Genomic DNA, 27997 nt, shown 5'->3' with positions numbered 1-27997 from the left:
ACTGTTAAGCTCTATTGAAAAAGTTTGCTGCGTACCAAATCTCTTCATTCAGGGGACATTCAACAAACCATACACTTTTCGCCCCCAAACAGCCACCAGGCAGTAGGGTCAGGCATCAAGAAAAGATTCCTATTTGGAATGGTTTCAAAAATTTCCAGTGGAATCGTTTGGAAGATTTGGTTGCAAATCTGATCATGGGTTCCAAATTTAACATGCGCAAGTTTTGGTTTCCGTAGCCGCGGCCAGGCGCTTGAGTTGCAGCCGTGGAGCACAGTAAGCGTTTTTCAAACAGTCTTCAATGAAACAAAGCCAACTTAACACACTAGTCCTGTTCCAACTACTGAAATCTGACAAAATAATACCTCCTTCAGCAGGACCGAGTACATTACGGTCATTGGGGCCACAGGTACCAGACCTCAAACCAAACCTGACACATCCTCGTCATAAGACACTGGGATGGTTTCAAAGTGTGGAAATGTGGATTTTCAAAATTCTGCAAACAATGCAAGTTGTGATTGAAGCAACATTTAACATGTTAAAATGTTGACAAGTGTAAATGGAATGTTCATTAAATACCATCATAATTGGATTTTTTGTTGTAGAAATACCAGCTGACTAAAACTAGTTATTGGTAATGATCGTGCTATTTCTTACCAAAATAAACACCTAGATGCAACTTTACACAGTATTTAGCTGCACCAAAAGAAGAAGAAAAAAAACAGGACTCATGTCCATAAATCTAGAATATTTATTGTGCAAACATAAATATTTCTTAAAGGCATGCATGTATCCACACAAAACTGCATTTCACCAGACAACCATTCAAATCTGCCATTTATAGCTTTTTAAACAAAATATTCAATAATTTCCAAAAGAATGCTGTGGCAGTTTATCACAACAGATAAAGTAACACTGGCTAAGCACGTGGACACTGACAAACTCGGAGGTATTACAGCCATTACTGTACAAAGCCACTTTTAACCACAAGGTTGTTTTTCCAACAGGAACAATGAAATGAGCCACTGGGCCGAAGGACAACGATGAACTGCCTGGTCAATCTTAACAAATCAAAATAGCCATTGAGCACTTACAGAACATACGCAGCAAAGGAAAAAACTAACAAAAAAAACTTAACTTGAACCTAACTTAAGGCATATGCAGTTGATAGAATGTTGCCGATAAAGGCAAATGAAGGTATCCGAGGGTGGTTAATCCTCTGGCTGCTGCTCAACTAGCACAATATCAGCAGAGTCATCATTGATTATCAGAGAGAGGTGAGTTATCTGTGACAGCTGGGCCTCTATAAGGGGGAGGGAAAAAATAAAAGTTATTTGGTATCAAATGCAACACAAATCACAGATTGGGCAAAGCACTCTAGACCGATAAATGTCAAGAGTGGCCCAGTGTTGGCGATATAGGCTGCAGAGATGTCTGCCTTCTCTCCAATATAATGGAACGACATAGCACTTAGCTTGGGTCTCTTTCCAGAAATCATGACCTGGGTTACCACAGACCTGGTTGGTAACAGTCATGTAGAACTACTATATATATGTTTTTTCTTACCAAACTACACCAGCCAATAGTATCAGCGCACAGAAGGAAGCATGCTCATGGACGAGAGGCTCGGGCTAGCTGCTGGAGATCAGTTTATAGCAGGGGTGCCCAAATTCTTTCATATGAAGGGCCAAAAATGGATCTGGATTAAAGGCCATGGGCCAAAAAGGTTTTATGATTTTATGAGAAAATGTATTATATATTACAGAAAATTAACATAAAAAAATCTGAAATTAAATTTTAGAAAATAACACCGCTCTTTAATCAGCATCTATCTCCAATATTACAGAACGTTTACAGTTATCACTTGCAGTAGTGGGAGACATGAGCCCTGACCTCGTTTTTCAACATTAGGGCTCCAGCTGACTTACTAAATGTTCTTTTATCAGCGGGCCACTGCCTCGATTTCTCCATCTTGACTGGCTGACTCAAAACAAGTGACGTTAGCACGGCTCACAGCACACGAGGGGGAGCGGAACAGAGAAGAAATACCCTCTTTTGTAATTTTTCGTAGAGAAAATTTGCATGCGTTATTTAATAAGGAAGTTTACCAGCACTGTGCTTTACATTGCTGTAAAACTCAGATGAAGTACTTTTTAGCTGCACAAAACAAAGTTCCGTAGTCATTACAGTTAGGATTTTACAGCACTTTCAAAATAAGAGGAGAATAAGCATGAGCATGTCATGCCATGGGGGGGCCAAAACAAAGGGAACACGGGCCAAACTTGGCCCGCGGGCCCTAAATTGGACGCCATTAATGTTTACATCTCGCGCTGTCACGCGCCTCAGGTCGTGATTTCTGGAAAGAGACATTGCTGTATCAAGTTGTATTTTTTGGCGCTTTGAGCACCACAAGCTAAGTGCCACCTGGTTCCATTATAAAATCGTAGAGAAGGCCAACATCTCTACAGCCGATATCTCCAACACTGGGCAACTCGCAGCAAGACAAGATTAGATTGATGAATAAATAGCAATACAGGTAAAGAGGAAAAATATGAATTTTTGAGGTTGGGGTTAACTGTCCCTTTTTAATGTATCCCCACTACTACTTAATGCTTAATTTGTTACTTTTCCTCCAAAGAGTTAAATGTCCACCTAAACTGATATGATAAAGAGAAATTAAGAGAATCACTTACCAAAACTGTCATCAGCAGAAGGGGACATTTCTTCCTCAAGCACACCTTTGCTGAAATCCTGAAAAACCATCAAGAAATTCAGAACTTAGACAATAAGTGTGTTTTTGAGGTTCCTGTGGGCATCTGTGTGCACCAGCTCAGACACCGTGTTCTGTACTGACAAAGAATGTTCAGAGGCCTGGATAACACGCCACAGTATCCTGGTTTCTATCGCTATTCTAAGCAGTGTTGCCAACTTGGCAACTTCCCTCGATAGATTTGGCAACTTTTCAGACCCTCTTAGAGACTGTATGTCTAAAAAGCAACTTCAGACCATTAGGGGGAAAGCAGCTCTTCTGCCAACAGCACAGGGTCTCTCTCCCTCGCCTCTTGCGCTGTGGGCCGCAGGCAGTCAGCCGTCACAGCCATTAAGGCTTTATGGAAATAATACGCATCAACGTCTCCAATGTGCAAAGAAGTGTATGACGTCATATGGCGACTTTTGGAACTAGTGCTAGCTACTTCCATTGGAAAAGAGTTGGCAACACTGATTCTAGGTAGCATATCCGGGTCTCTTAAAAACCAGGATAAGGCCCTTGGCTGTGTCTGAAATCATATACTATGCACTGCATACTCAATATGTACACTAGTGTTCAACTTACGTCTGTGTGAATAAACAGTAGTGTGCATCTTTTTGGACACACTGAGCTGTAATCACGCCACTGCCCGAGAGGCTCCTCGCTGGTGGGAGATGTGTAACCATGGTAGCCCGGGCCAAACTGTCCTCTACAGGCATCGCCAGATACAGCCGAAATTACTGGAAAAGGTTGGCAACTATTTCAACGGCCGCATGGGACAAAAATCTCAGTTTAAGAGCTGCCTTGGCCGCTGTCCATTTGTTATGAATGTCTTTACTAGCGCATTGCACGATATTTACAGTGTGTAGTGTCCAGTGTTTGTATACTGCTACATTTTATCACGGTAATAAGTATGCAATTCACTTTCTATTGTTTTCATACTAAGGTTTCGGACATACTAAAATAATCTCATACTGTTTTAGCCTATTGAACAGCATTTTAATACGGAATCTGGGACTCAACCCATACCCAGGTTTCTTAAACCACGATTGGTGTTTACATGCGCAACACATAACCAGAATACTCCAAAAACCTGAATAACCCACATAACCAGCATAGTCATGCGCATACAGACACAATCAAATGTTTTTTTTTTTTTTTTTTTTTTTTACAATAACTCCCAGGTAGAAAACATTCAAATTTAACAGCGCTGAGCAAACGGGAGCAAGGAAGAACCTGATATACTGTCATGTCATTCATCTAAAATGCATGTGAATTGGAGACCTAATTCACCTGTTAGGGCCACAGACTAAAGAAAATGACACCACCCAAACTAACAATCGGTCTGACCGGCGGTGTTCGGACCTGCCCCCACTGCTAAAAAAAATAAAATAAAAAATATCCTAAAGGAAACACCGGTAGCTGCAAAGCAATTACTGAAATAACAAATGTAGTTTGCAGTGCCTATTTTACACTACGTAACGTCAGTGAGTCTACAGCTACATAAAACCCATGACACATACACACCTTTTACCTCCAGACGCTCTCTGTCTATAAGGCAAGTATCAACACACATTTGGACATCAACTCTGGTCTTATAGTCAAAGTAATTCAACCACCGAAAGGCATCATATTTTTCTCTGAAAGCAAACAGTTACCTCATTTTCATCAGGGGGTGTAGGCACCAGCTGCTCGCTCGCCTCCCTTTTGCCTTCATGCCGTGAGTCTGAAATTAAGCAAAATCAGTATGAGGCTTACAACCCAGCAGAAGATGGTCCGTTTCTGCAGAAAAATAATGGAATTAAATGTACTGCCAAACGTGCATGTCTTTGTGCAAACCAGTGTTAACATTTTACAACAACCAAACAATGGGAGTAGACTTATTTTGACATTAATTAAATGTTTATTTGGAAATGAATGTAATCCCAATGCATTGCTGGCACATTTTGTTGTTCATCGGATCAGATACCTCTGCAGACGTCCGTCAGACAGATCTCTCCGACAAGACAGGTTACCTCTTCAACCAGGTGACTCTGAAAAGCGATAAAGACAGCATTCCTTTGTCAGTGACGTGACGTTTTAGCGTGTCATTTTAGAATTGCGTTGGTTGATCTCCATTACCAAATCTGGACAGGGAACTGTGTAGGCTTGTGGCTCCGTGTGAGATGGCAGAGCTGCAAACACAGAGGCAGGTGAATCAAATATCCTGTAGCAATGTTGTCAATCAACTGTTAGCCAAAGGTTAAATATACTCTAAAGAACGCAGATGGATCCAAGAGGAATCTGACAAACAATTAAAGACGATAGCAACAAACCAAAAAGTTCATCCTCGTGACAAGATGAGCTATCTTCATGAAGAGATGAGGCCTCGTCTTCAGTCTCAGAGTTATTCTAGAATACAACATATTGCCAATAACAGAGACCGCTGAGTAAAAGAAATCTTCAAAGTAAATCAGACAGCATTCAGGTTGATATGCAATAGGGTTGGGTACCGAACTGTAGGGCTGGGTATCGTTCACAATCTTTCGATCCAGTGCCAATTTCGATACCTCAGTTTTGATACAGATTCATACCATATGTTTTAAAATCTATTTCAACATCAACAAAAATACATTAAACACAAAGCTTTTATTTTCCACCTTAATTGTGAATCAAAACAGTTATCAAAATTAAAAAATTCTGGTAAAACTGCTCACTCAGAGTAACATTAATAAAAGTGCCTTGCACGCTCAGCCTGTCAGTCAGTCATCAGGGCAGAGAAACCACCGTTGTGGCTGCTTGTCTAAGAGGAAGTGGAACGTCAACAGCACCGCGAACGCTTTCGGCTCGCCATTAATATATCGCAGCAAACGCTGTCTGCGTGAAGTTTTAAAAAACTGTAACCACAATTGAAATCAACCGTGACTCTCTGTGACTTCAACAAAACTGAAGACAGTTTACTCCGTCCGCACCTCTCCGTGTGTGTGTGTGTGTCGGTCGGAGCTCCGCTCTGTGTAATATGCAGAGAGGACAGATAAGCTTGCGCTTACCATGAAAGTATCGACGTTCGGTACCCAGCCCTACCAAACTGTACTTTTTTTTACATTTTTTTTTATTTTTTTTAGGTACCGACCAAATTACGTCGGTACTACCGAGGACCGAATCACTTTAAATCAAACACTGGCAAATTTCAGTACCCCAAGCTCATCTGTCCTCTCCAACTTGTTCTAAGTAAACAGGATAAATAGGTTTGGAATTATTTTTACAACTGAAAAAAGGTACCTGAACCAAATTCCATGTACCGGTACCGTACCGGAAGAAAAAAATAAATAAGTGAATGGTACCCAACCCCAATAGCCCAATATTATTTCGATTTGACAGAAATTGGGTTGTATCTTACCTGGTTATGTATCGCCTCATCCTGTAGGGCAAAGTCTCCCATTTCTTTCTCTGAGGGAGCTTCTGTGAAGACAATCACAAACCGACTCCATGTGTACTGCACATCATCACACTGTACAGTACTTCATGCAAAAACACAACAAGATAAACTGCGACCTGTCGGGACAGAGAAGCCCAATCGCGGACCGTTCCATAGACCAGGCTAATGAGAAGCTTTGGAGCTAATGGTTTGTAACCAGTGGTCTGTGTCAAGGATGGAAGTTAACTTTTGCCACTGTGGCTGGTGGATTCCAAAATTCTAACAATCACTTAACTTTTTTTAACCAGACACTTTTTTTGTTTTTAACCGGCAAGTGGGTAACTGCATGTGAAAAATACTACAAGCTCTACAATACTCAAGCATGTTTATTTCATAAGCTAAAGTCTTAAAGCTATAGTGAGATTCCCCATGAGGAATACTAAGTAATGACAACAAAATTGTCGGCGCGTCCACATGATACAAGCCTTCCATGACCGTGCGCCGCCCACCCCCTCCTCCACGCAGTTGCTAAAAGCCAAGGAGGACACGGAGGATTGAAAAAAACAAACACTGTTAATGCGCAGGAAAGTTTGCCATTGGGCAGTGGCATTACAACTTAAAGTCCCACTCAAGACACATTTTAAAGTATGTAAACTACTCTGTTGTGATCAATATTTTTTTCACATGGTTTATCCACATAAAAAGTAAAATAAAAGTCTGAAATGGGCTGGAAGCACATCTACCCTTTCGCCGCGATTGAGCAATTCTGGATCTGGCCTGGCCCCGCCGACCTTGCTCACGCTGGGTTGAGACTTGTTCGGTGACTACATTATAGCATCTACCTCAGGTTGACCAGTAAAGGAGCAGCGCACTTTAGATGACTACAAACATTGGAGAATCAGCCATGGCTTGTCATGTTTGAGCCTCACGCCAGGTTCAGTCAGGAGGCGGCTGAATAGCTGCCTCCTGCCGAACCCCGCGACATGGCCACATCACGGGCAGCCGCGAGCTTGAGGTCTGCAACTTTAGGGTATCCTGTCTGACATCTGACGCGTGCTGACTACACAACGAACAGAAATTGTCGAGCTGGTCTCGTGGTGAGCTAATCAATGACGGTGTGTCTCCTCTAAAAGTGTCCGAGTGAAACTTCTATTTACCCGCCACCGTGGCTTGTAGGTTGGGCAAATTTACCCACCACTGCCACACCATTTCCATCCCTGGTCTGTGTAAATGTCCAGTGGTAAATGGATAAGACACCCTCACTTTTATAATAATTTCAAATTGTAACAAATTGTAATATTTTGGCATATTAACCTTGTAACCAAAGCCTGCAGTAGTTGTTATTGACCATCTTTATGGTGTGTTATGCATGTTGTGTTAGAAATGACTCACCAATTATTGGTTCATGAAGAAGCACCCTACAAGGAAGCGGCGACGATTCGTTCTGGACCTACAATTTAAGAAATTGCATTTTTTTTTATGTAAAGAAACACAATTTCAGACAATCGAATTAACAGTATCAGAGGCTTTTATTTCCCAGTTCACATGCTTTCTTTTGTCTTGATAAATTCAGTATTATGTACTGTATATTTCCACAGCACCACCTCTGTCAGTGCAACAGAATCATGTCGTACTCAGTCTCTCTTCTTTAACTAAAATGGAGTTTTCATACACAAATTCATTCCAGTCCTTTTCTGCGTCTTTTTTCTCAAGTTACAATGAATGCAACGCAATACTACCAGATTTTACGCATTAAGTGGCCCAGCCTTCCCGTAATTGAAGAAGTGGAAAACCAGAAGATGAAACTGGTATTCTCCCACACATTGTTTTTTGGGCTGTTTAATCAACCAGCCTTTAATGTTCATGGTGGCCACAGTTACGTGAATGCTGTCTTTTATATGATCATTTGTGGTTTCCCCTGTGATTAGATTCATAGGGCGTTTTCACATTAGGTACAACTGATTAGTACAGTGCCTGAGTTTTAAATTTAGCTTGTTTCATAACTGGTTAAAAAGTCCTTTGTAGTCACATTAAATAGCAGTCCACTTTTGTGTTTTGGTACAGTTGGTTGCTGCAACTACACCACAAAGCCTGAAAGCCAGTATGAATGCAATGCAGATGACGTTTTGAAGCCAATTACCATTTCCTTTACTGTTGTACTGCCGAGATATCTGGCACGGGTGACTTTGTCATCACCACTTGGCTCATTTGGATCTGCAGTGCAAAGGGGTGGGGGGGGGGTGGAGAGGCCAAATCAGTGATAACATAGCGCATGCAAAGAAATGATGCTGCATCCACTGCCAACTACTATAAATGGTTACCACATTGCATGCCTGGCACATTGTTATGCTGTTCATTCAGAAGCCACTGAAATCTGATACCTGTGCAGATGTCTGTCAAACAGGCCTCTTCAACAGAGCACGGCACCTGTTCTTCAACAGAGCACGGCACCTCTTCTTCAACAGCCCAGGTCACCGCTTCTTCAACAGCACAGGTCACCGCTTCTTCAACATCACAGGTCACCGCTTCTTCAACATCACAGGTCACCGCTTCTTCAACAGCACAGGTCACCGCTTCTTCAACAGCACAGGTCACCGCTTCTTCAACATCACAGGTCACCGCTTCTTCAACAGCACAGGTCACCACTTCTTCAACATCACAGGTCACCGCTTCTTCAACTGTACACAAGACCTTTCCTTCAACTGTACACAGGACCTCTCCTTCAACAGAAGAAGTCACTGCTTCAACAGAACAGGTCACCGCTTCTTCAACATCACACGAGATATCTACTTCAACTGCACACAGGATCACATCTTCAACTGCACACGGGACCTCTTCTTCAAGAGAACACAGGACCTCTTCTTCAACAGAACACGGGACTACTATTTCAATAGAACAGGTAACCGCTTCTTGAACAGCACACGGGACCTCTTCTTCAACAGAACACGGGACTACTACTTCAACAGAACATGGGACCTCTTCAACCCCGTCACCCTGAGCAGCCATAAAGACATTTGTCAATATGTCAGAATTTATTTAAAAAATTTTTGCAGTTTGATTTTAGAATTATTTGGATTCAAGTCTTGTAAAACGGTCATACAGTACACTGGTACTCTAACTAGTCATCTTTACAGACTATGGTTATTTACTCTGCACAAGAAGAACAAAAAGTAAAAGGAAGAACCACCATGCAAAATACTGTATTTCCATAACATTACCTCAGCATGTGTGGTAACACATGGCAGCTCTTCCTTTGGGACATCATCTCCACTGTCAATTTCCTGCTCTGTAGGAGCATCTATGAAGATAATCACAAAATACAGTAATTTAAGAACACAAGGTATAACACACACTTATTTTAGCCATTTAAATGTATTTTCACCTTCAATACCATACCCTTTGTTGAGTGTGACTACTTATTTAACTACTTTTTTACCTATTGCCTTTAAAGAAAAGATTCACTCCAATTTTATGGCTTTTCTTTTTAATTACCTAAAGCTACAGTGTGTTGTATGCTAATGTGATAGCTTGCCTTAAAAAACACAGATAGTTTAAAAGCCTAAGCCTACAATGTGCATGGTTAGAATATGGAATGCCTCACCCAACGCAGTAAGCACACAGGAGGGCAGCACCAATTCAGTCTGATTCTGCAAGATGAATAAACACACAAGTAAAACCAAGAAATTCAAAAACGACGTACACCGGAAAAGAAAAAAAGAAGTAGGCTTATTTATTTCTTGGGCAAAGTGTCCTTTTATGTATTGCTACATTTGTGTGTAGCAATACATACAACTGCATGTACCTGATTCAAGTCGTCAGAAATGTTATCATGGGTCTCAGGCAGATCAATGCTCTCTCTGCGACGAAGAGCTTCACGGGAAACCTTTGGAAGAACGCATCGCCGCATCACAAGTCTGTTTACCCATATGTACTCAAGTATACCTTCACACCAACGTACTATTTGCAAAAGTCATTGTCAACACAATTTACCATTTTCGCTGTTGTACTGGTAAAATATTTATCCCTTGCTATGGTAACCTCGCTGTCATCTCTTTCCTCAGTCGGATCTGGAAAGGCAAAGAAAAAAAAAAGAATTTTGTTTAAAATTATTAACTTCACACAATCCCTGACCACAGCTTGACAACAGGTGACCATCAGTGGTGAGTTGACCCAATTGATTTACAAGGTTACTTCCCATATTAACATACTTATTTATCCATTTACTTATTTACTTTTAGCTGATTATTTAAATCATAAACAAAAAAGGTAAAAGGAGGAATTAATGTGTTGCTTACCAGAAAAATGTAGGACGTCAAAGCTGCTTTCCATGCTGTAGGTATTAACCTCCCCAAGCAGAGACTCATCGAATGGAGAACTCAAGTCATCTGGCCCTATAATGTCCATCAGTGAAAAGCCCTCCTCTTCGGTGCCTCTTTCCGTTTCCACTGCACTCTTGTCACAGCCCGAGATCAAAACACTTTGGTCACCTTTTTTAGTAAGTGGAGGAAACATGGCTTCATCTATGCCACTATCACATGGCAAAACACCTGTGTGGGTGTCCGCAAACTCGGCAGTGCTCCGCTCTTCACTGTGGTCTCTCTGAGGGTGAATGCAAGCATCAGTGGTATCCATGTCTTGGCCTTCGGGACACTCGAGGTGATCCTCGGGTGGTGCAGTCTCTTCCACTGTTGAGTCACGCTGCCGTGGCGTTTCGTACAAAGTGGTTGGTCCATCTGCACCAGGTTCGTTTTCCGTGGAGTTCTTCCACCAGGTTTTCAGTGCTTCATTTAGAACCTGGCCCTCACATTCCATCAGCACAAGGCATTTGATGTTTCCTTCTGCTCTTGTTACTCTGGTGACAGTCAGCTGTAAAGCTTTGTCTGCTGTGAGCGCTGACAACTCCTCTACCGCTCCACTGTCCCAGGATCCATGGGACGCATCAAAGCCTTCAAGCTCGCACAAAAATGCCTGTTGAGGACTTTCCATCAGGCTAGGGGGCATTTCTCTCACATTTGTAACGCTTACTTGGGACTTGTTTCCATAGTCTACAAAGAGAACAGACAGCTCATCTCCATCTTTGTCGATGACCTCTGCGCGGTACCAAAAATTGTCGTCTGAAAAGAGAGCAACGCATGGCCTGCCGGGAGAGAGCGAGCCTGGGTCAATAGGTTTGTGATCGACTGCATCTCCCACTTCTGAGACACTTGAAGTTATCTTATCAAGCTCTTCAGAGTCCGCAGGCTGACACCAAAAGGTCTGATCATCATTTATAGCTGTGATGTAGACGTCCAACTTCTGTCCCTCCAAAAACTCTTGTTGGTGGTAACACACAGAGCAAGGGTTATGCAACAATTTCTCTGAGTTCTCTGGCACATTCCTGGTGTCAGAGTTCTGGCCAGGTTTTTCCTCAACTTGTTCAAATTTTTCTGGGGCAGTTTCAAAACCATTAGTTGAGCATTTAGTAGGTGCCTTACACTTGACAGTCTCACCACAGTCTTCAAGACTGACTTCCCACACAGATCCTGACTGCCTGATAAACTGGCATTTGAGCACCTTTTCTCCCCCATTGCCGAGGTCTTCTTTGAAAGCTGACACCACTTCTGAGTCAAGGAATTCCTCTTTTCCAAGACCTGCAGCCTCGCTCAGCATACAGTGTGTGCTGTACATGGGAAGTTGCAAGAAAGTTTTTTGGAGTCGGCCTATCTTTGAAATTGGCATCTCTGCCGTATTTCCGAAATCCACAAACTCGACGAGAACCATCGTTTTGTTGTGGATCTCTTTGACAACTGCTCGATACCACGAGGAATCATCTGCAAACTCCGCTTGAACAAGGTCACCGGGTCGCAAGTCTTTGATGTCGTTTGTTTGTGGGGTGGATTCGGGATCATTTAGAGTTTCCACAAGGGAGAATATTTCATCCTCCTCTCTGACAAGTTGCACATAAAAACTCAAAGGGCTGTTGCAGTGCGAGACATAAACCTCTGCTTCCATATCTGATGTGATAGATTTTGATGGCAAGTCTGCAAGTTTAGGGAATTTTTCAGCATTGCTTTCATTCTGGGATTCTGTGCCAGGTGATTTAGACTTGAGCGGTTTCGTTTCTGTAAAAAGACTCTCTTTTCCTGGTGTGATAAAGGCACCGGTCGGCTCAGAACCATTTCCTGTATTAATTGGTGTCGCTCTACATGACTGCCTTTGGTGTGGAGGTCTGTACAGCTCCAACGGAGCGTTGCGTAAAGGCTTTGGGGCTGACTTCAGATTCATGTCGGAATTCCTCATTTGACGTGCTGCTTTTGGGGCGGAGACGTTTCTTTTGATAGTGTGAGTGTGATCTTCCATTTCTTTAGTTTGCTGTGGGACAACTTTTGGAGTCTGTTGTGTACGATTTGCTGGAGCCTCAAGTGCTCTCCAACCATGGTGGACAACCTTGTCTTCTGTGTGCATCTCGATCCCAAACAACTTTTTGATCTTTGAATTAACCTGAGTGTTTCCCTGATACAGTTCAACCAGCAGTTTCCCATCAGGTTCTCGGGCCACTATTAGTGCTCGAAATGTACATTCTGTAGAACTTGTCTCAAACCAGCTGTTCGCCTCCCTGGGAACATGGGCAGGGACATCCGAGAGACTACACACAACTGCTTGCACAGGCACAGACATGATATCATTAGCTTCTCTGGGAACTGGAAGCAAGTCAGATTTTTGCACCTCAAGGGTGTCACCATAATCCACAAAGTGAACCAGAATCGCTGGCTTTGTGGCCTTGATCTGTCCCCTGTACCACTTCCCATCAGTGTACTTTGCAAAGCACAAAGTGCCAAAGACTGTAGGGAGCTTTACATTTTCAAGCTGATGACAGAGATTTCTCACTTTGCTATTTAGATCTTTTATCACATCAGCATTCCTCTCGAGCTGGCAGTAGAACTGACTAACACTGTTCACACATGTCACTGTGACCGGTTCCTCAGTTCCAACTTTGACGTTGTGTGTTGAGAAATAGTATGTGTCCAGACGGAAAGATGGCCCAGCAGCTTTCTTGGGAGGTGCACTTTTGAATAGATTGGCCATAGTGGTGCAGATACTCTCGAAGGGAGTTTCTAGATCCACAATGTTGAAAACAATCTTCTGCTCACTGTACATGATAGCATATATGGTGCACTTTAAACTCACTAAGTTGGATGCCGCTGTTTCCACAAAGCTCTGGAACTTGGCCATTGCTTCTTCATTCCACTCATTTATGGCAGACGTGGGGTCAACAGGGTTTAAGAGACTGCAACGAAGAGACTGGGCATGCAGAGCGAGGAATTGTGGGCTGATCCTCCTCAGGTCAGAGATGGCGACTGTCTCCGTCTGGCCGTAGTCAACAAACAACACATCCGCATCAGGCGTTTTATGTTTCTGAATTACAAGGGCCCTGTACCACATACCATTGGCAGGGTGGCGAGCAACACAAGTGTTTTCCAAAAGGGGATGAAACTCAGTGCCTGCATAATGAGCCTGTAGGTCTTGCATGAGCAATTTCAAGCGCCCTGCATTTTGTACTAGTTGGCACCAGAAGTCATTTGGGCTTTTGACGTAGGACACACAGACATCAAGGACACTTCCAATGGGAAACATGTGCTGCTTGTATATGGGAATTTGTTCAGTACTGGCAGGGCCAACGGTGTTTAGGGCTTGTAAAGGCATTATTTTGTTCCCGTGTACACCTAATAGCCTGGCATCTGGGAGTTGTGGTGGAATAGCAGGTTGCGTGGTCATTTGAGCTATGGGTTGTATCTGTGTTTCAGCACTTTCAGCAAGGCTAGAACTACACATCAGTGTACTAAGATCTTTTTCTCCCTGAGCTTGAGGGTCTGTTAGTTGGACAACATAGCCTTTGTTGTCTTTTGCCATCACGTGTACAGTTAGTTCTTTATCTGTAACTGCTTTGATGAAAAACTCGCAGGCACTTTGACTCCATCTGCCATCTTTCGGCCTGACACCAGCCAGGGTGCATTTCAGTGCAAGACATGGCAGCTTTTTGAACTCATCAAAGAGGGTCTTGACGTCATTCCTGTCAACCACTTCAGTGTTTCCATAATCAACAAAGAACATCTTGACTTTTGTCTCACCAACTTCAACCACAGTTGCTCTATAGAACTCCCCATCGGCTGCCTTGGCAGCACAGTAGAGCCCAACAGTTGGATTTCTCACCAGATTTGTAGTAACTGAATCTTTGTATAGATGGTACATGCTCTCCATCAGTTGATCCAACTCATTTGCATAGTTCTGTGTTTGGATCCAAAATTGTGATGGGTCAGATACGTGCGGAACAACTGCCACATGCGACGAACTGAGAGCAAGGTCTTCAGCTGGCAACTTTCCTACTATGCCTTTCCCTTCTTTTTCCTCTGCATCCTTTCCAGGAGTTAGCACCTTTCTTTGATTTCCTTCTTGCTGAGCTGGATGCTGATGGCTGTATGCAGTGCGATGGATGGCATAATCTCCAAGTGTTTTTTCACTCTCCAGCTGAGCCGAACGCTGTTGGCTGTATGCAGTGTTACAGATGGCATAATCTCCATGTGTTTTTTTACTCTCCAGTAAACAGCTCTCCTTGGAACCAAACAAGCGGTTAATGTTTGTGTTTTCATCCCCATAAAGAGTGACATAGTGAACGCCCTCAAAGATGCTTTGGTATTCAAATTTGGCAATCACTGTCTTTTGCAGGAGAAGGGCCCTGAGATGGTCAATCTGACTGGTAGTCCATCCAACCCCTTTGTCAAGGATTCCATGGAGGGAACAGACGTAAGTCACAACGGGCATCCTGAAGAACTCTGCAGCCAGTGGTCTTACACTCTCCACTTGAACAAGTGCTTTTGTTCCATAGTCAACGTGCAACACTTCCACCACATTGTTGGTTGGGAATACCTGCTGTAGAACAGAGCGGTACCACCTGCCATCACTTCCTCTTGCAGCACACGGAGACCCAATCATTTCGGGACTTACAATGCAATTGTTTATTCTGCCCTCACAGCACTGTGTGATTAGCCCTGAGAGTTTCTTCAACTCCAGCGAAAAGACCTTCAACTGACAAAAGATCCGCTGCGGATTTGTCACTTCTGTGACTATGACGGTCTCCACAGTTCCTGTTGGCAGCTCAGGGTACATGAAGACCTCTTTCTTGTGAAGTCGCTCACCTGCTCCAGCAGAGATCCAAGTCTCTAGAGCCACTTCAGCCCCACTGTTGGAATGCAGCGACCTAAGAACAAAGTCATGAAACACATCTGGAGACAGCTTCTTGGCAATTCCCATCTCATACATTTGTTTAGATATGCAAGGGATGTGCAGGAGAATTGTTCTGTGCGCCACCAGTACATCTTGCACATGTGCCTTCACAGACTTCCCGGAGAGAGATTTCAGAAATTCGAGAGCCATAGGAGACCATCTGTTCTCAGGCGAGACTGGCAACACATTAGCTAGCACACAAAATTCCACTTCGGGTGGCAGGTGGAAGTGCTTCTTCTTGCCCCAGGCAAGCTTACTTGTTGTGGTGCTACATGTCTTTCCTTTGTCGATAAGGAACACACTGTATTTCGAGCCATTTGTTGAGACTATGCGTGACCTGTACCAAGTACCATCAATCTGAACCAAGCACTGATCACCAGGATTTCCTTCAAACTCTTGAAATGTGTTTCCAGGCAATTGAATGTCTTTGGCAAGGCACTCATAATCTGAGGTCCTCTCCTGGCAAAATGTTCCCCAAAACTCCACAAGCGCACAATGGGGATGCAAGTGAAACCTGGTTATGAGAATTGTTACATCTGACCCATGTGTAGGGAGTCCTTGGACTGAAGACATTTTGGCAGTTTCATGAATTCCAGCTTCCCATGATTTGTCACCTCTCATCAACACAGACGTTTGAGCACTGAATGTTATCTGGAAAACATACACACACACATACATAAAAATAAAACACGCACATTGAACACAACATAGCCACTCACTACTAGAATTATTGTTCAACTGCATTTTAAAAAACAAACTAACAATTAGGGATGCAAACCATTTTCCTTATTAATCTGCTAATTTCCCCACAATAAAATCATTTGATCAATAAAACTACAATTTCATGAATACAAAATTATGACAATTCATTGTTTTATCTAAGCAACATTCTAAAAGATATTTAGTTTACCATCACATAGGAAAAAAAGCAACACATTTGATAAGTGTCAGAAAGAAAGGTTTAATATTTTTGCTATAACAATTATTAAGAATTGACTATTGTTTAATCAATTTATTGTTCAGCTCTTCTCACGATAGCTATTTTAGTACTAGAAATTTTAAATGCATGCAACTGTTATTATAAACCCCTTTATCTCTCAGTCGATTACTTTTCCTAAAATGGGTTCATTAATCATTTAGTGAGTTATGGGGGGTGTGGTATAAAATCGGATCAGGGAGAGATCAATGAGCCCTTCATTTTCCTCGAAGCTTCGTATAATCAATGTTACCAACGTATTGCTCACATATGGCTGACGACACATGCCATGACGACTGACGCTGCACATTACAAAATGAAGAAAGAGTGTAAATAGTGAGGGGCTAAGAGGAGAGACAGGATGGAGAAAACGACAAAGTGTCCAAAGTTTGGCATCAGTTCAAAATGTAATTAAAACGAAAACTCTGTACAGTGTGTCTACCTTAACATCCATTTCACGAAGGGCACCCGACAAAAGTAAATCACAGAGTTGTACGAACGATGAAACTACACCAAACACAACAACCAAAGACAAAAACAAAGACAAGGAAATACGTGGTGGTGACCACAATTTGATCTAAAAGAACAGATTAGTTGATTATCCATTCGGAAGAAAAGCCGATTGTTGTGCACCATTTTCTCTCGCTCTTCAGAAACAGCTGATCAACGTAACATAAGTGTAACAGAGCTGTGTGACATTGTCATAATCGTACGTGTTTCCGCGACTCCCTTACTGTAACTCGATGAGAATTAAGCTCATAAGATGCAAAAACTAAAATTGTTGGCCAATGCAAATTCACAAAATACTCACTGTGTCTGTTGTATTTTGAGGTTCACGGACGATGACAGAGCCTTCCCAGATCTTGCTGAGAGCAGATGCAGTGGGAAATCTGAAAACAGGCCCAAAGCACATTTAAAAAAACAGAAACTCATTGACACACACATTGGTTAATTGCATGCAATTAAATACTGAGAAGCAATGATGAAGACATGCAATAGTATAAAACAAAGTTCAGCCAGAAGCCAACACACTGCAGCAATCTTAATCTTTTCCACAAAAAGTAAATTATAGGAATAAATTCACTTTTAAGAAATGTAATATATTAGGTATTGCGCTCTCTCTCTCTTATAATAAAGGCCTAAAATGCCCCCCAAAAATTCTCTTAAAAAAAAAAAAAAAGTTAATTAAAAAGTGTGCTACTCCGCTACAGCTCTGTGTCTGTCCCTCTGCTTCGGTTTCACTCAACACTGGGTCTTTTTTTTTTTTTTTTTTTTTAAAACATAATCACGGTTATTTTGTATAATCGCAATTAAAGCATTTTTTTATGAGATTGGTCACACTATTGTTTGGATCCATCAAATGCGTTTGCAATACCGGTGTAGCATCACCTAACAGTAACGTTAGCTAGCCTATGATACTATGTATTCCTACCAGAGAATGCTCCGCAGTTCCAGTGTTTTAAATTGTTAAATTTTTCAACACGAGGGTTAATGTACTATGGTGCTTTGTTTAATTAGTGGTGTTACCATAAATGGCGCTGTAGCGGAAATGGCCGTCATTCACTAACATTATACTATCGTAGTTCCATGGGGATTTGTGCTTTTATTTTTCTAATCTGTACAGAACTTGTTTTGCTAACTTTCCCAAGGGGTATGATGATGGCAATTGTTGATTTTGTTTAGATGTGCCAAATTGTAATTAAATAAGTGCACGCTCTGTTCTTTGTTTATGATTAATGCTTTGTTTTTTATTGACGGGAATAAATGTTCCATTTTCAATTTTTTTTTTCATATAAGCAAAAAGAATGTTTTATGATAATAAAGAGGGATGGTTTACTTCGTAGGCTGTGAACCTGCGTATCTGGGTCACATAACCATGATCTATAACAAAAGATGCATTCATTTAAACTTTAATTTGTTTGAAAAAGTAATAAATAAAAATGTATTATTTCACTAAAAGATAATGATTTTGTTAATCACAATTTGTTTTTAGACAATTAATTGTCCAACAAAATTTTGAATTGTTACAGGCCTAGTCCCGCCCACAACACTGACCATCTTTTACTGTGTATCTTAAAAGTTTTGTGTTGGAGTTTGTAACATTTCAAAATCTTAATTTTGACTTAAAGGTCCCATATGGTGACACGTAAACTTATATTTGTACCTGTGTGTACATGTGTCTATTAAACACTAATTTAATAGCGTTACCCCAAAAAAAGAGTTTGGTTGATTTTCCCAAACTTTTCTGAGAGCCCTTTTTCTCCCCTCCCACACATGCTTGGATTCCCTGCTGGATGGAATGTTCAGCCCACAACTAAAGAGCAGAACACTCTGGTTGGCTAAGCACAGATAAACATAGAATGCGGCCTGGAATCAGAATCCTACTATAAACATGGCAGCGGAATCTGCAAGACCTTACCAGTTAGAGTCTGAATACTCAAGTTCAGAGGATTCAGGCGAAGAGGACCAATTATTTTCTTTTAGAAAAGGTCAGCAGGACGTTTCAGAGTGGTAAATTGATTGGGTTTTTATTTTAGTATGTAACGCTTTAGACATAGTCAGCTATCGTTAAGACAAGTGTGTCTTCAGTGATGTGGCTATTCGGGGTTAAGGCTAATGTTGTATGGTGGCTGTGTATTTTGGTCTTTTGGGTTTTTAAACCTTTGAAAGTCACAGAAACCACTTAGAGTGAATGATGGTTTTTCATGTTATTATCATACTGTCGGTGAGGTGTCTGTGTTTATGGTCCGGTGCACAGCACATAACGTTACCTGACACGCCCACCTACTGTTATCCCCGGCTCTCTGTGCACCCGTTGCCTGGAAAAGGCAGCGGTGTCAGCAGCATGAAGGTCCCCTGGGACTGCCGGTAGACGATATAGTACGACCTTATTTGTAGTTTCATAAAATGTACCAGAATTTACAAATATGAAGTAAATTACTACAGATATTAATGTTCTTACCTCGGTCTTCGCAATGTCGTTCATATGTAATGTTCAAACATAATGTTCATATACATTCTCCAGTCAGTACTAAATATTTGAAAACACCCAGATCAAGTATTATAGTGAATTTTTGTTTACAAATGCATTCAAATTGTTTTCATTGAATTAAACCAATTGATGTACTTTTCCTGTTTCATGCTTCAGTTGATGTTTCATGTTACTACAGGTGCACATGTGGACATTGTGAGTAGATGCTGCCCGAAGTTGAATTCCTGTTTTACAACACCAAGACGTGTGAGGGCCACAGCAGAGAAACAATTGGCAACAGAAGCATACAAATGTTCAATTCAGTTTTATTTAAAGAGACCCAACAATTCCCCCAAGAGCAAGCATTTGGTGTGATAGTGAAACCTCGGACAGAACCTACTGTTCAGTAGGGATATGAACTGTAGTAAAAATAGTCTGATAACAGTTCCAACAGCCTGAGCTCTGACTGGCTCAGCACTAAGATCCTCTGGAATGGTGATCTTCTGCAGCTCTTCAGTAAAAGGTGCTGGGTCAGGAACAACAAATTGCCTGTGGAATGAAATAATTATGTTTTAATTTATTTATTTATTAACATGTAATGTTTAATAGCAATTTACTAAATGTATGTGTGACCCGGTGTGTTGTACAAGACAGACAAATAATAGCCCCCGTTTTAATAATTGAACTGATTAGAACCCAAGGACTCAAAACATAAATAAACTATTTTATTACTTCTCTGTATCTCTTTCTCGTCACAGGGTCATTTGAGTACACGTGTTTGAATGGGTGAGGTTGTTCCTGCTAAGCTCAGCATGTCAGCAGAGGGCGCTCTAGGCTTTACAATACACTGGGCATCAGTAGCTAATGTAGACAGTAGAAGTTATCGCCAGTACGTGATGAACGAGTGATCCTGACCTGAACTCTGTATTTTTACAGAAATAAATGTAAAATGTAAAATCATTTTAAGTGTAATATATGAATTAATTATTTTGCAGAGAGAAACTTTCATCAACAAGAAAGGAAGAGATAATATTAGTGGTGCACGATATATCGGCCGCCGATATAATATCGGCCGATATGGTCATTTTTTTACACATCGGTATCGTTCTGATGTCAAAACAGGGCCGATGAATAGGGCCGATGTGAATCATTCCTGTGTATTTGACGTGTGTAGGCTTAGATGAGAATTTAGATTTAAATCTGACCTGTGGAGGGCAGTAATACGCTTAACAGCGTCTATACTGCTGAAATCAGAAGAAGAAGAAAAAGTGTGGGCGGGGATGTTGGTTTTTGCAGACGGAATCTGCGGCGAAGTGGGACACTGGAAACTTTAGTAGACCACCGGCTCTCGGTGGGCGGGGGAGAGATGAATGTTCGGGAATAAGAGGTTGCTGTTCGGTTGCTGCGGCCCGCCGTACAGGTTAGTTTGACCAGCGGGCAGCGGCGGCGGCTGAAGTGGGCAGCGGCGGCGGCCGAAGTGGGCAGCGGCGGCGGCCGAAGTGGGCAGCAGTCGCGATCATGGGGGGACATTTTCAGCGGTGAAACGCAAACGGGGGCTGGAGTATAGCTAACCTAGCTAGGTGGAAAACTAACGCTAGCCAGCCACCTGTTCCATCAATCCTGGTTGCAAGTGTCTGCTCATTAGACAACAAACTGGAGTACATCCAACTTAAACGAAACTCCCATCGCGACTTCAGAGACTACTGTGTTTTTCTTGTTGTGGAAACATGTTGCCGGGTAAGAGTGGAGATGGGCTGTATTAACACTGGCTTTAATTAGCTGCTTGTATCCAACTAAATGCTAACTGCTGGGGAAGTTTGTGACTAGTAAATGCCGACCATTCTACATTTCACGCAAATTTACAACTGTGTTTATAATCTGCTACATTTAGCTATTGCACACGCACGTAAAGTTCAGCTAATGCATACTAGCATTAGCGCTTGGTTGACTGTAAACACCTGTTTCGGATGTCGTTTTTATATATTTTAAATGTGTAACCATTACAGCCACGGTGAAATGTTGTTTCGTGTATATGGTTGAAATGACAATAAAACACATTTGGGTTGAGTTGAATGCTGCCTCACTGTGGGTCTGTAGGTGGATGTGGCTTGGGAGTAGAGTCTAAGCAGCGAAGCAAGTGCATTCTGGGATTTGATGTCTTTCATCCATATGAGCAAAAAACACATTTTCTGGCTTATCTCAGCCTAGAAGGCACCAATTTCTATAATTTTGAGGGTTAGGCCTAACCCTAAAGTACTTGGCAGTTACTGTACTTCCAGTTCAGACTGCAAAAGCCTGTGTCTGTTCAGTCCAGTTTGTTCTGGCTCCATTTTCACATTTTACCTCTTTCAATACTTTTGGCTTTGGCCATTTAAGGCCTACTACTGTACTTTAAAGTTTTGAACTGTTGAACAATGTTCACAGAATACAGTGACTTGGTCTCAAGTGAGTTAGATGTTTATTGTGAATACTCAGGGTTGGCTTATTCATAGTGTGAATTCAGGACACACTTGTATCCTTTTAAAAATGTATTTTTATATAAATAGTTATTTTTTCTTCTGAAAATCTGATGACAGTCATATTTTGCACACAGGTAAAGGTGCTTAATATCAGTGATTTCTGAAAATAAATCACAAAAGTAAAAAAAATGCCTTTTAAAAAATAGTTCCTTATTTGTTTATCATAAAAAATGTGTTCTATACAGAGATATCGACATCGGTAAATATCGGTATCGGCCATAACAGCAATATTAATATCGGTTATCGGTATCGGCCACAATTTTCACATCGGTGCATCACTAGATAATATAAATATGACTAATAAAAACAATAGCAATACGACGCAAGATTTGGCATTAATGAAGTAACTTCAGGTTCAACCCAGGGTTTTGTGTATCACGACTGTGGATCACTTGTTATGAAAGATATAGATTTTCAGCGGAGGTAATTACGTACAGGGCTATTTGTCGGCTTCTTGAGCCGCGCGTTGCGGTTTGAATTATGTTATATAATTTATTTGCTCTCACGATATCTTACCACTGTTGGGGTTGCAACTAAAATAATAGTCTAAAGCAGTTTATGGAAAGCACAGTGTAATTATGGTCAGATCTTGGTCCTGACTGATTGAGAAGTGATATTAAGCGTTGTGATTTGCGTGTTTACAGCGTCTGCTTTTTTTTTTGCCAGCTGTCCTCCTGTTTTAGGAAGCAGCAACTGTATTGTGTTTTGCCTGTAAAATAGTGTCTGTGTTCTTCATATTTATGTAGAATTATAGTTTGCTCTTCTGTTGTAAAATATGCGGCTCTGGCAGATGTGTGTGATTGTACCTGCTCTACATGAAGTGCCCTGAGAAAGCTTCTGTTATGATTTGACACTATCAATAAAATAAAATTGAATTAATGTTGCATGTTGTTGTGATAATTTACTTACAGAATGTCAGCTAAATTTTCCCTCATTTGAGGCTGTATCCCCCTTTCTTCGCTTTAGGGAAGGCAAGTTTAAAGGCAGGATCTCCCAGAGCACTTGTTGACTGTGGCCGGTTGGTATTCTCATTGAAGTGGAATGCTGAGAGATAGAGTCTGCAACAACAACAATGCAAATTATGTAATGGGTGTGTATTTTATTACTCCAATACATTGTACAAAGAAAGAGAAGTCTACACACTGTGCTAAGCTACCTGAGGAAATGGCACATATCAAAACTTATTTTTGTAGTTTTTTAAATAATCTGGTCAGATAATATGTAGACTGTGGCTCATTTGAAATAGCAGTAATAACAAACATAAAATACTATCATGATCCATAAATACATATCATGTAGTGCATAGGACAATATATATGTATACAGTCTCTAAGATCAATGTTATGTCTGCCCACATTATGTACTGTCTCACTGATAAGGTTCCCATATTTGTTTCCTCTTTTTTTTCCCCCTCTTTCAACTGCAATGGGAATATACTGTAAGGTCCATAGATATATAATTTGGGAATAACTATTGCCAGTAATCATTCAAATGATAACTTTCGACTTATCAGCTTATAAATACAATTGTAAATAAAATACAACAACAGGTAAACTAACATTTACAAAAATTCAATTTCACAAACCTCTGCTTCTGACGAAAGTCTTAGTAGTGTCCTTGGATAGTTGGGTTCCAACAGATCTTTTAGGAAGGGGGTCAGTCAGGCAGAGGTACTGGCCTGGGAAACAGGTGTAATGGCTCCCTAAGAATAAATTCAGATATGTTAGGAAATGGGAAGGAGACAGTGTGATAGTATTGCAAGTCATAAGACATTTCATTTTTCATTGTAGTCATACAACAAAAAGTGTGGTAACTCAGAGACCAGCAGCAATAGAACACAAGAAAAAAACATATGTGAATATAATAAATAATAAGTAACTACCTAGGTTAATCACATGTAGAGCTTATAACATATTGCAATATATACTGTGTAACCTCATCTGTCTGTCAAAGAAGACAGAAGGGAGAGAGAAAGAAAAATCAAAAGGGTTGGCAAGCAGGGGAAGCATTGCACAGAATCGGTCATGTATATCAATAAGGTAATCATTTATTTATATAGTTTATAACATTATTAGTGTACTTTCTTGCCAGATTCCCCCGCCAAGAAAATACTGTATATCACACGCTGCAAATGGCGAGCCGCGGCGCGTCCTGTCTCAGCAGGGTGGAGCAAAAAAGACTTGAACCCAGCTAGAGCACCAACACCGATACGGTGAGCACCGATACGCGCTCCGCCATCTTGCTAAAAGACGATGTGATGCACTCAGACAATCAGTCACAGACTTTCTCTAGTTTCCTCTTGACCCGAGATTAACAATATTACAAACTATAACAGTAGGCGACATCACTGTTGTTTGCTGTAGCAAACGTTACTATACAGTTAACTTAGCTACAGTACTAACTTTAGTTAGTTCAGTAGCCAACTAGGTTATATAGTTATAATGTGCACAGTCACCACCCCCCCACCCCCCCACACACACAGGGATAAACCGTATGTTTGCTAGCGGTGCCACAGCCAGCTAGCTAACCAGCCAGCTAACCAACCATTAGGAAAAACGAAATGATCAACTTCGTTAGTAATCTACGTTATGGAATTGTTTTTTACTCACCGTTTCAATGCTTGGGAGAGGGTCCTGAATAGTGGGAATGGATCCTTTCATCAACAGTTTTGAAACGACATCATATAGCCCCTGATTCAGTACAAACTGCGGTGAGAAATGTGCAGTTCAGTAGCTAGCTTCATACAGTAGCTACATACAGTAGCTAGCTGAAAAGCCTGACTCTGCACAGGTAGAGGCAAGTCTCCAAAAATAAAATCCATCCACCTGTCAGCGACATCTTTTTCTTTTGGAAGGCAGTGCAGTGATGTATTTGATACTCCCACCCTGGAATGATGAATTTCTCATGGCCAGTTTTCTGGGAAGACATGACTCCCGCATCTTCTCGGATTCTTCTCAGCAGCACGAAGCGAACGTTAGAAAAGGGGGCGGGTCTAAGTCGATTTTGGAACACGACACCCATTGGTTACCCGGTTTCTACGTAGCAAATACATGAAATTCTAACTGGCCCGTTTAGCTGGGAGGCGGTCTAATTCTGTGGGGGCAGTGAGCGATTTCACATTTTCACAGCTTTTACTTTACACCCCCGAGCCTATATGACACACAGAATCCCATAAAAACCCATTTTCACCATATGGGACCTTTAAAGATTTTCATTTTCACTGTAAATGCATATCGGCTCAAAATATCGGTTTCATTAAATAATAATCGGTAACGGCCATGAGGAACCAATATTGGCCTACATGACAAATAATCTATGTCTGACTCTTGCTTAATAATTTAACATCTTTTCTGCCCCTCTCAGTCAGTGCTGTTTCCTGGAGTGTGAAATGGTTGAAATGAGAAGAACAGGGCTCCAAACTAACTTTTTTCATTAGGAGCACAGTGGCCCCCTACTGAAAATTTTAGGGGTGCAACCAGAAAATTTAGGGGCACACACCTTAAATCAACATGCTAACCAAATATTCACATTTCTACTAATTTCCACTGTATTACTAATAAATACGTTGATAATAGATGCAGAAATTACAATGTGCTGTTTCAAATTCAGTGTCACTTTTGAAGATGCAACATAGAAGGCCCCATTGCAGTCATGACAGTAGACAAAATATTTAAAAAATATACCAACTCTGGTCTACAACTAGAATGAATTCACCTTAAAATTAAACATGCATTGTTTAGGCTACTACCCTTAGGGTTGGGTACCTTTCGCATCTGAACCAATATTGGTACAGATACCTGAAATTATGGTAAATTTTTTCGGTACTTTCCCTCTGTAATTACAAAACAATTATTTCAGTTGTAAAAATAATTCCAAACCTATTTATCCTATGTACTTAGAACATTATGTTATTTTATTAGAATGTTACACTCTAAAGAAATTAAACAAATAAAACCCTTCCCTCTCTCCTCCAAAACCCATCCCTACAACCTATTAAATTGAATAATTATTCATTTCTTACTCACTGTAACTTGTTTAGCCTGTTGTATTTTCATCATGACCGTTTTCAATTGCTCTTTAATGTTTCATGTAAAGCACTTTGAGTTGCCTTGTTGCTGAAAGGTGCTGTAGAAATAAAGTTGCCTTGCCTTACAACCACAGCCTGTTAGTCACCAGGGCACAGTTGCACACTGTTGAGCCTGCTGCTTGTCTCAGAGGAAGTGTAACGTCAACAGCACCGTGACTGTTTTTAATATCATATAGCAGCAAACGCTGTCTGCGTGAAGTTTTTAAAAACTGTAACCATACTTGAAACCACTTTAAATCGGCATCACTCACTGGGACTTCAACAAAACAGCCGACGTAGTTTGCGCCGATCGCACCTCTGCGTGTGTGTGCGAGTGTGTGTGTTTGTGTAGGAGCACCGCTCTGTCAATTTTCAGAGAGGAGCTTGCGCTTACGCGCTAAGGTACCTACATTTCAACATTTAACGTGTAAAAAACAGGGGCAAATTTGTTGGTCGCACATGGCCAAAATTTGAGAGTGTGCGACTGAATTTTACATCCAGTCGCACACTCTCAAATTTTGGCCGCAAAATGCGACCATTTGGTCGCAGTCTGGAGCCCTGAAGAAGCAAGTCACACTGTTCCCCAAAAAGAACATAGGTTAAAATGTGTATTCTGAAAAGCTTAACATTAACATACACTTCTAAAATCTTATTATATAGTTGAGACTCTCATGAAAAAAAAAAAAAAAAATATATATATATATATATATCTCCGGAGGATATCCTTTGGCTAAATTAGAAAAGGACCATATGTTTTATATATAGAGAGAAAATTAGCGATTTTCAAAAAAAATAAAAAATAAGTTGCACTTTGACCTTTTCATTTGTTGAAAACAAGTAACATTAACGTTAGTTGGAGGAATATTAGAGACTTGATAGACCAAGCCTTAACTACGCTAATTGAATAGGCGGTGGGGTGTGATGTTGACATCAATGTGGTCTGGTGTCTCTAAAGACCAGCCAGAGGTAATGTTAGTGTTAACTACGTTATACGTTAACCCTTGTGTTGTCTTCCCCTCAACCTTTTTTTCCGACGTTTTTGACGCATTTCTTCACAGTTTGTTTTTGCTTTTTCCAACGTTTTAAATTATAAAAATTTTCTTCTACACATTTTCAGCGCTTATTTCTATGTCCCATATTTTTTGATATAAAACAAAAATCTAAAACGGGTCAATTTGACCCTAAGTCAACACAAGTGTTAAATAGCTAGCGATAGATGACACCAATTTAGCTACGACAAAGCCTTACAATAAGTGAAAAGTCACACAGCTAGCACAACTACAAATTTTGGTTTGAACTTTTAAAGTTAATCGACGGTAAAAAAAAACCCAGAACAATACAGCAACAATTCAAAACACAGTTAACTAAATGAACACTGTCACAACAAGGGTATGGGTTTTGTTCAAGGTTAACGTAAGTGGGCTGACGTTACTTTTAGCTAGCTAGACGACAGCTAACTAACGTTGACATCTTCCATTAGAATAGCTAGCTAGCTACTTCAGCACCGCAATCTTTGAATCGGTAATAGGTAGATGGGTTGAGTTGCAAGGGCTTAACTATGCTAGCTAGCAAGGACTCTTTCAAGTCCGTCATTCGATACAGTGAAGGAGTACTAACTAACTTTGATTAGCACGACGAGTCATTTAGCTCCAAATAGCGTTAACTCGATAGGAGTTGGCACAAAAAAAAACTCACCCGTTTTATTTCAGTATATCTTGCCGATTTTTCTTACACTCCCGGCAATGGCAGTAGCACAGGTTTACCGCGTTAATATACACACAGCCTAGGCGGGGCTGACGTTATCCCAACCGCCTAAACTTTTCACATTCAACCGTAACGTCAGCTAGCCAATGCTGGGGAAGTTCTAGTGGTGTTGTTCTAATGTACACTGTTGTCACCGATGAGACACAATTTCAACAAACTCAAAAACAGCAAACCGACGTTAGTGACGGTTAGTCAATAGCTAACCTCAACTAGCTTAGCTCAACACCACGCGCATGCCGTAAAAAAACTGAACGTTTTTTTCCCCCCCCTGATTGTAACCTTGACCCGGAACTGTCT

General features: G+C 41.1%; 1 protein-coding gene across 3 annotated transcripts; it reads right to left on the bottom strand.

Annotated features, from left to right (window-relative positions):
• Positions 1-730: 730 nt before the first annotated feature.
• tdrd6a (tudor domain containing 6a) lies at positions 731-27997 on the bottom strand. 3 transcript variants are annotated; one of them, XM_028604573.1, is made up of 17 exons: positions 27632-27995; positions 17192-17270; positions 10439-16055; positions 10134-10210; positions 9946-10026; positions 9745-9790; positions 9362-9441; positions 8525-9137; positions 8284-8357; positions 7536-7593; positions 6126-6184; positions 5062-5137; positions 4868-4920; positions 4716-4779; positions 4405-4472; positions 2691-2748; positions 731-1300 (listed from the first exon to the last, which is right to left on the bottom strand). In XM_028604573.1, the coding sequence occupies exons 3-17, from the start codon at positions 16023-16025 to the stop codon at positions 1209-1211; spliced, it is 7086 nt and encodes a 2361-aa protein (XP_028460374.1). In that variant the 5' UTR covers positions 16026-16055; positions 17192-17270; positions 27632-27995; the 3' UTR covers positions 731-1208. The 3 variants fall into 3 exon arrangements, with proteins under 3 accessions (XP_028460374.1, XP_028460373.1, XP_028460375.1); XM_028604572.1 differs by having other exon boundaries at positions 6126-6187; positions 27632-27994; XM_028604574.1 differs by lacking the exons at positions 8284-8357; positions 8525-9137 and having other exon boundaries at positions 6126-6187; positions 27632-27997.

Source organism: Perca flavescens, chromosome 18 (genome assembly GCF_004354835.1).
Source record: "Perca flavescens isolate YP-PL-M2 chromosome 18, PFLA_1.0, whole genome shotgun sequence".
In the NCBI taxonomy this organism is placed as follows: Eukaryota; Metazoa; Chordata; class Actinopteri; order Perciformes; family Percidae; genus Perca; species Perca flavescens.
This window is presented reverse-complemented; position numbering and strand designations above follow the sequence as displayed.

Coding starts and splice junctions, on each gene's coding strand:
- tdrd6a (XM_028604572.1), bottom strand. CDS start 16,025: ATGAGAGGTGACAAATCATGGGAAGCTGGAATTCATGAAACTGCCAAA. Junction 9,791..9,945: donor TTTCTGACGACTTGAATCAG/GTACATGCAGTT, acceptor TTCATCTTGCAG/AATCAGACTGAATTGGTGCT. Junction 9,138..9,361: donor GTGTTACCACACATGCTGAG/GTAATGTTATGG, acceptor ATGGCTGCTCAG/GGTGACGGGGTTGAAGAGGT.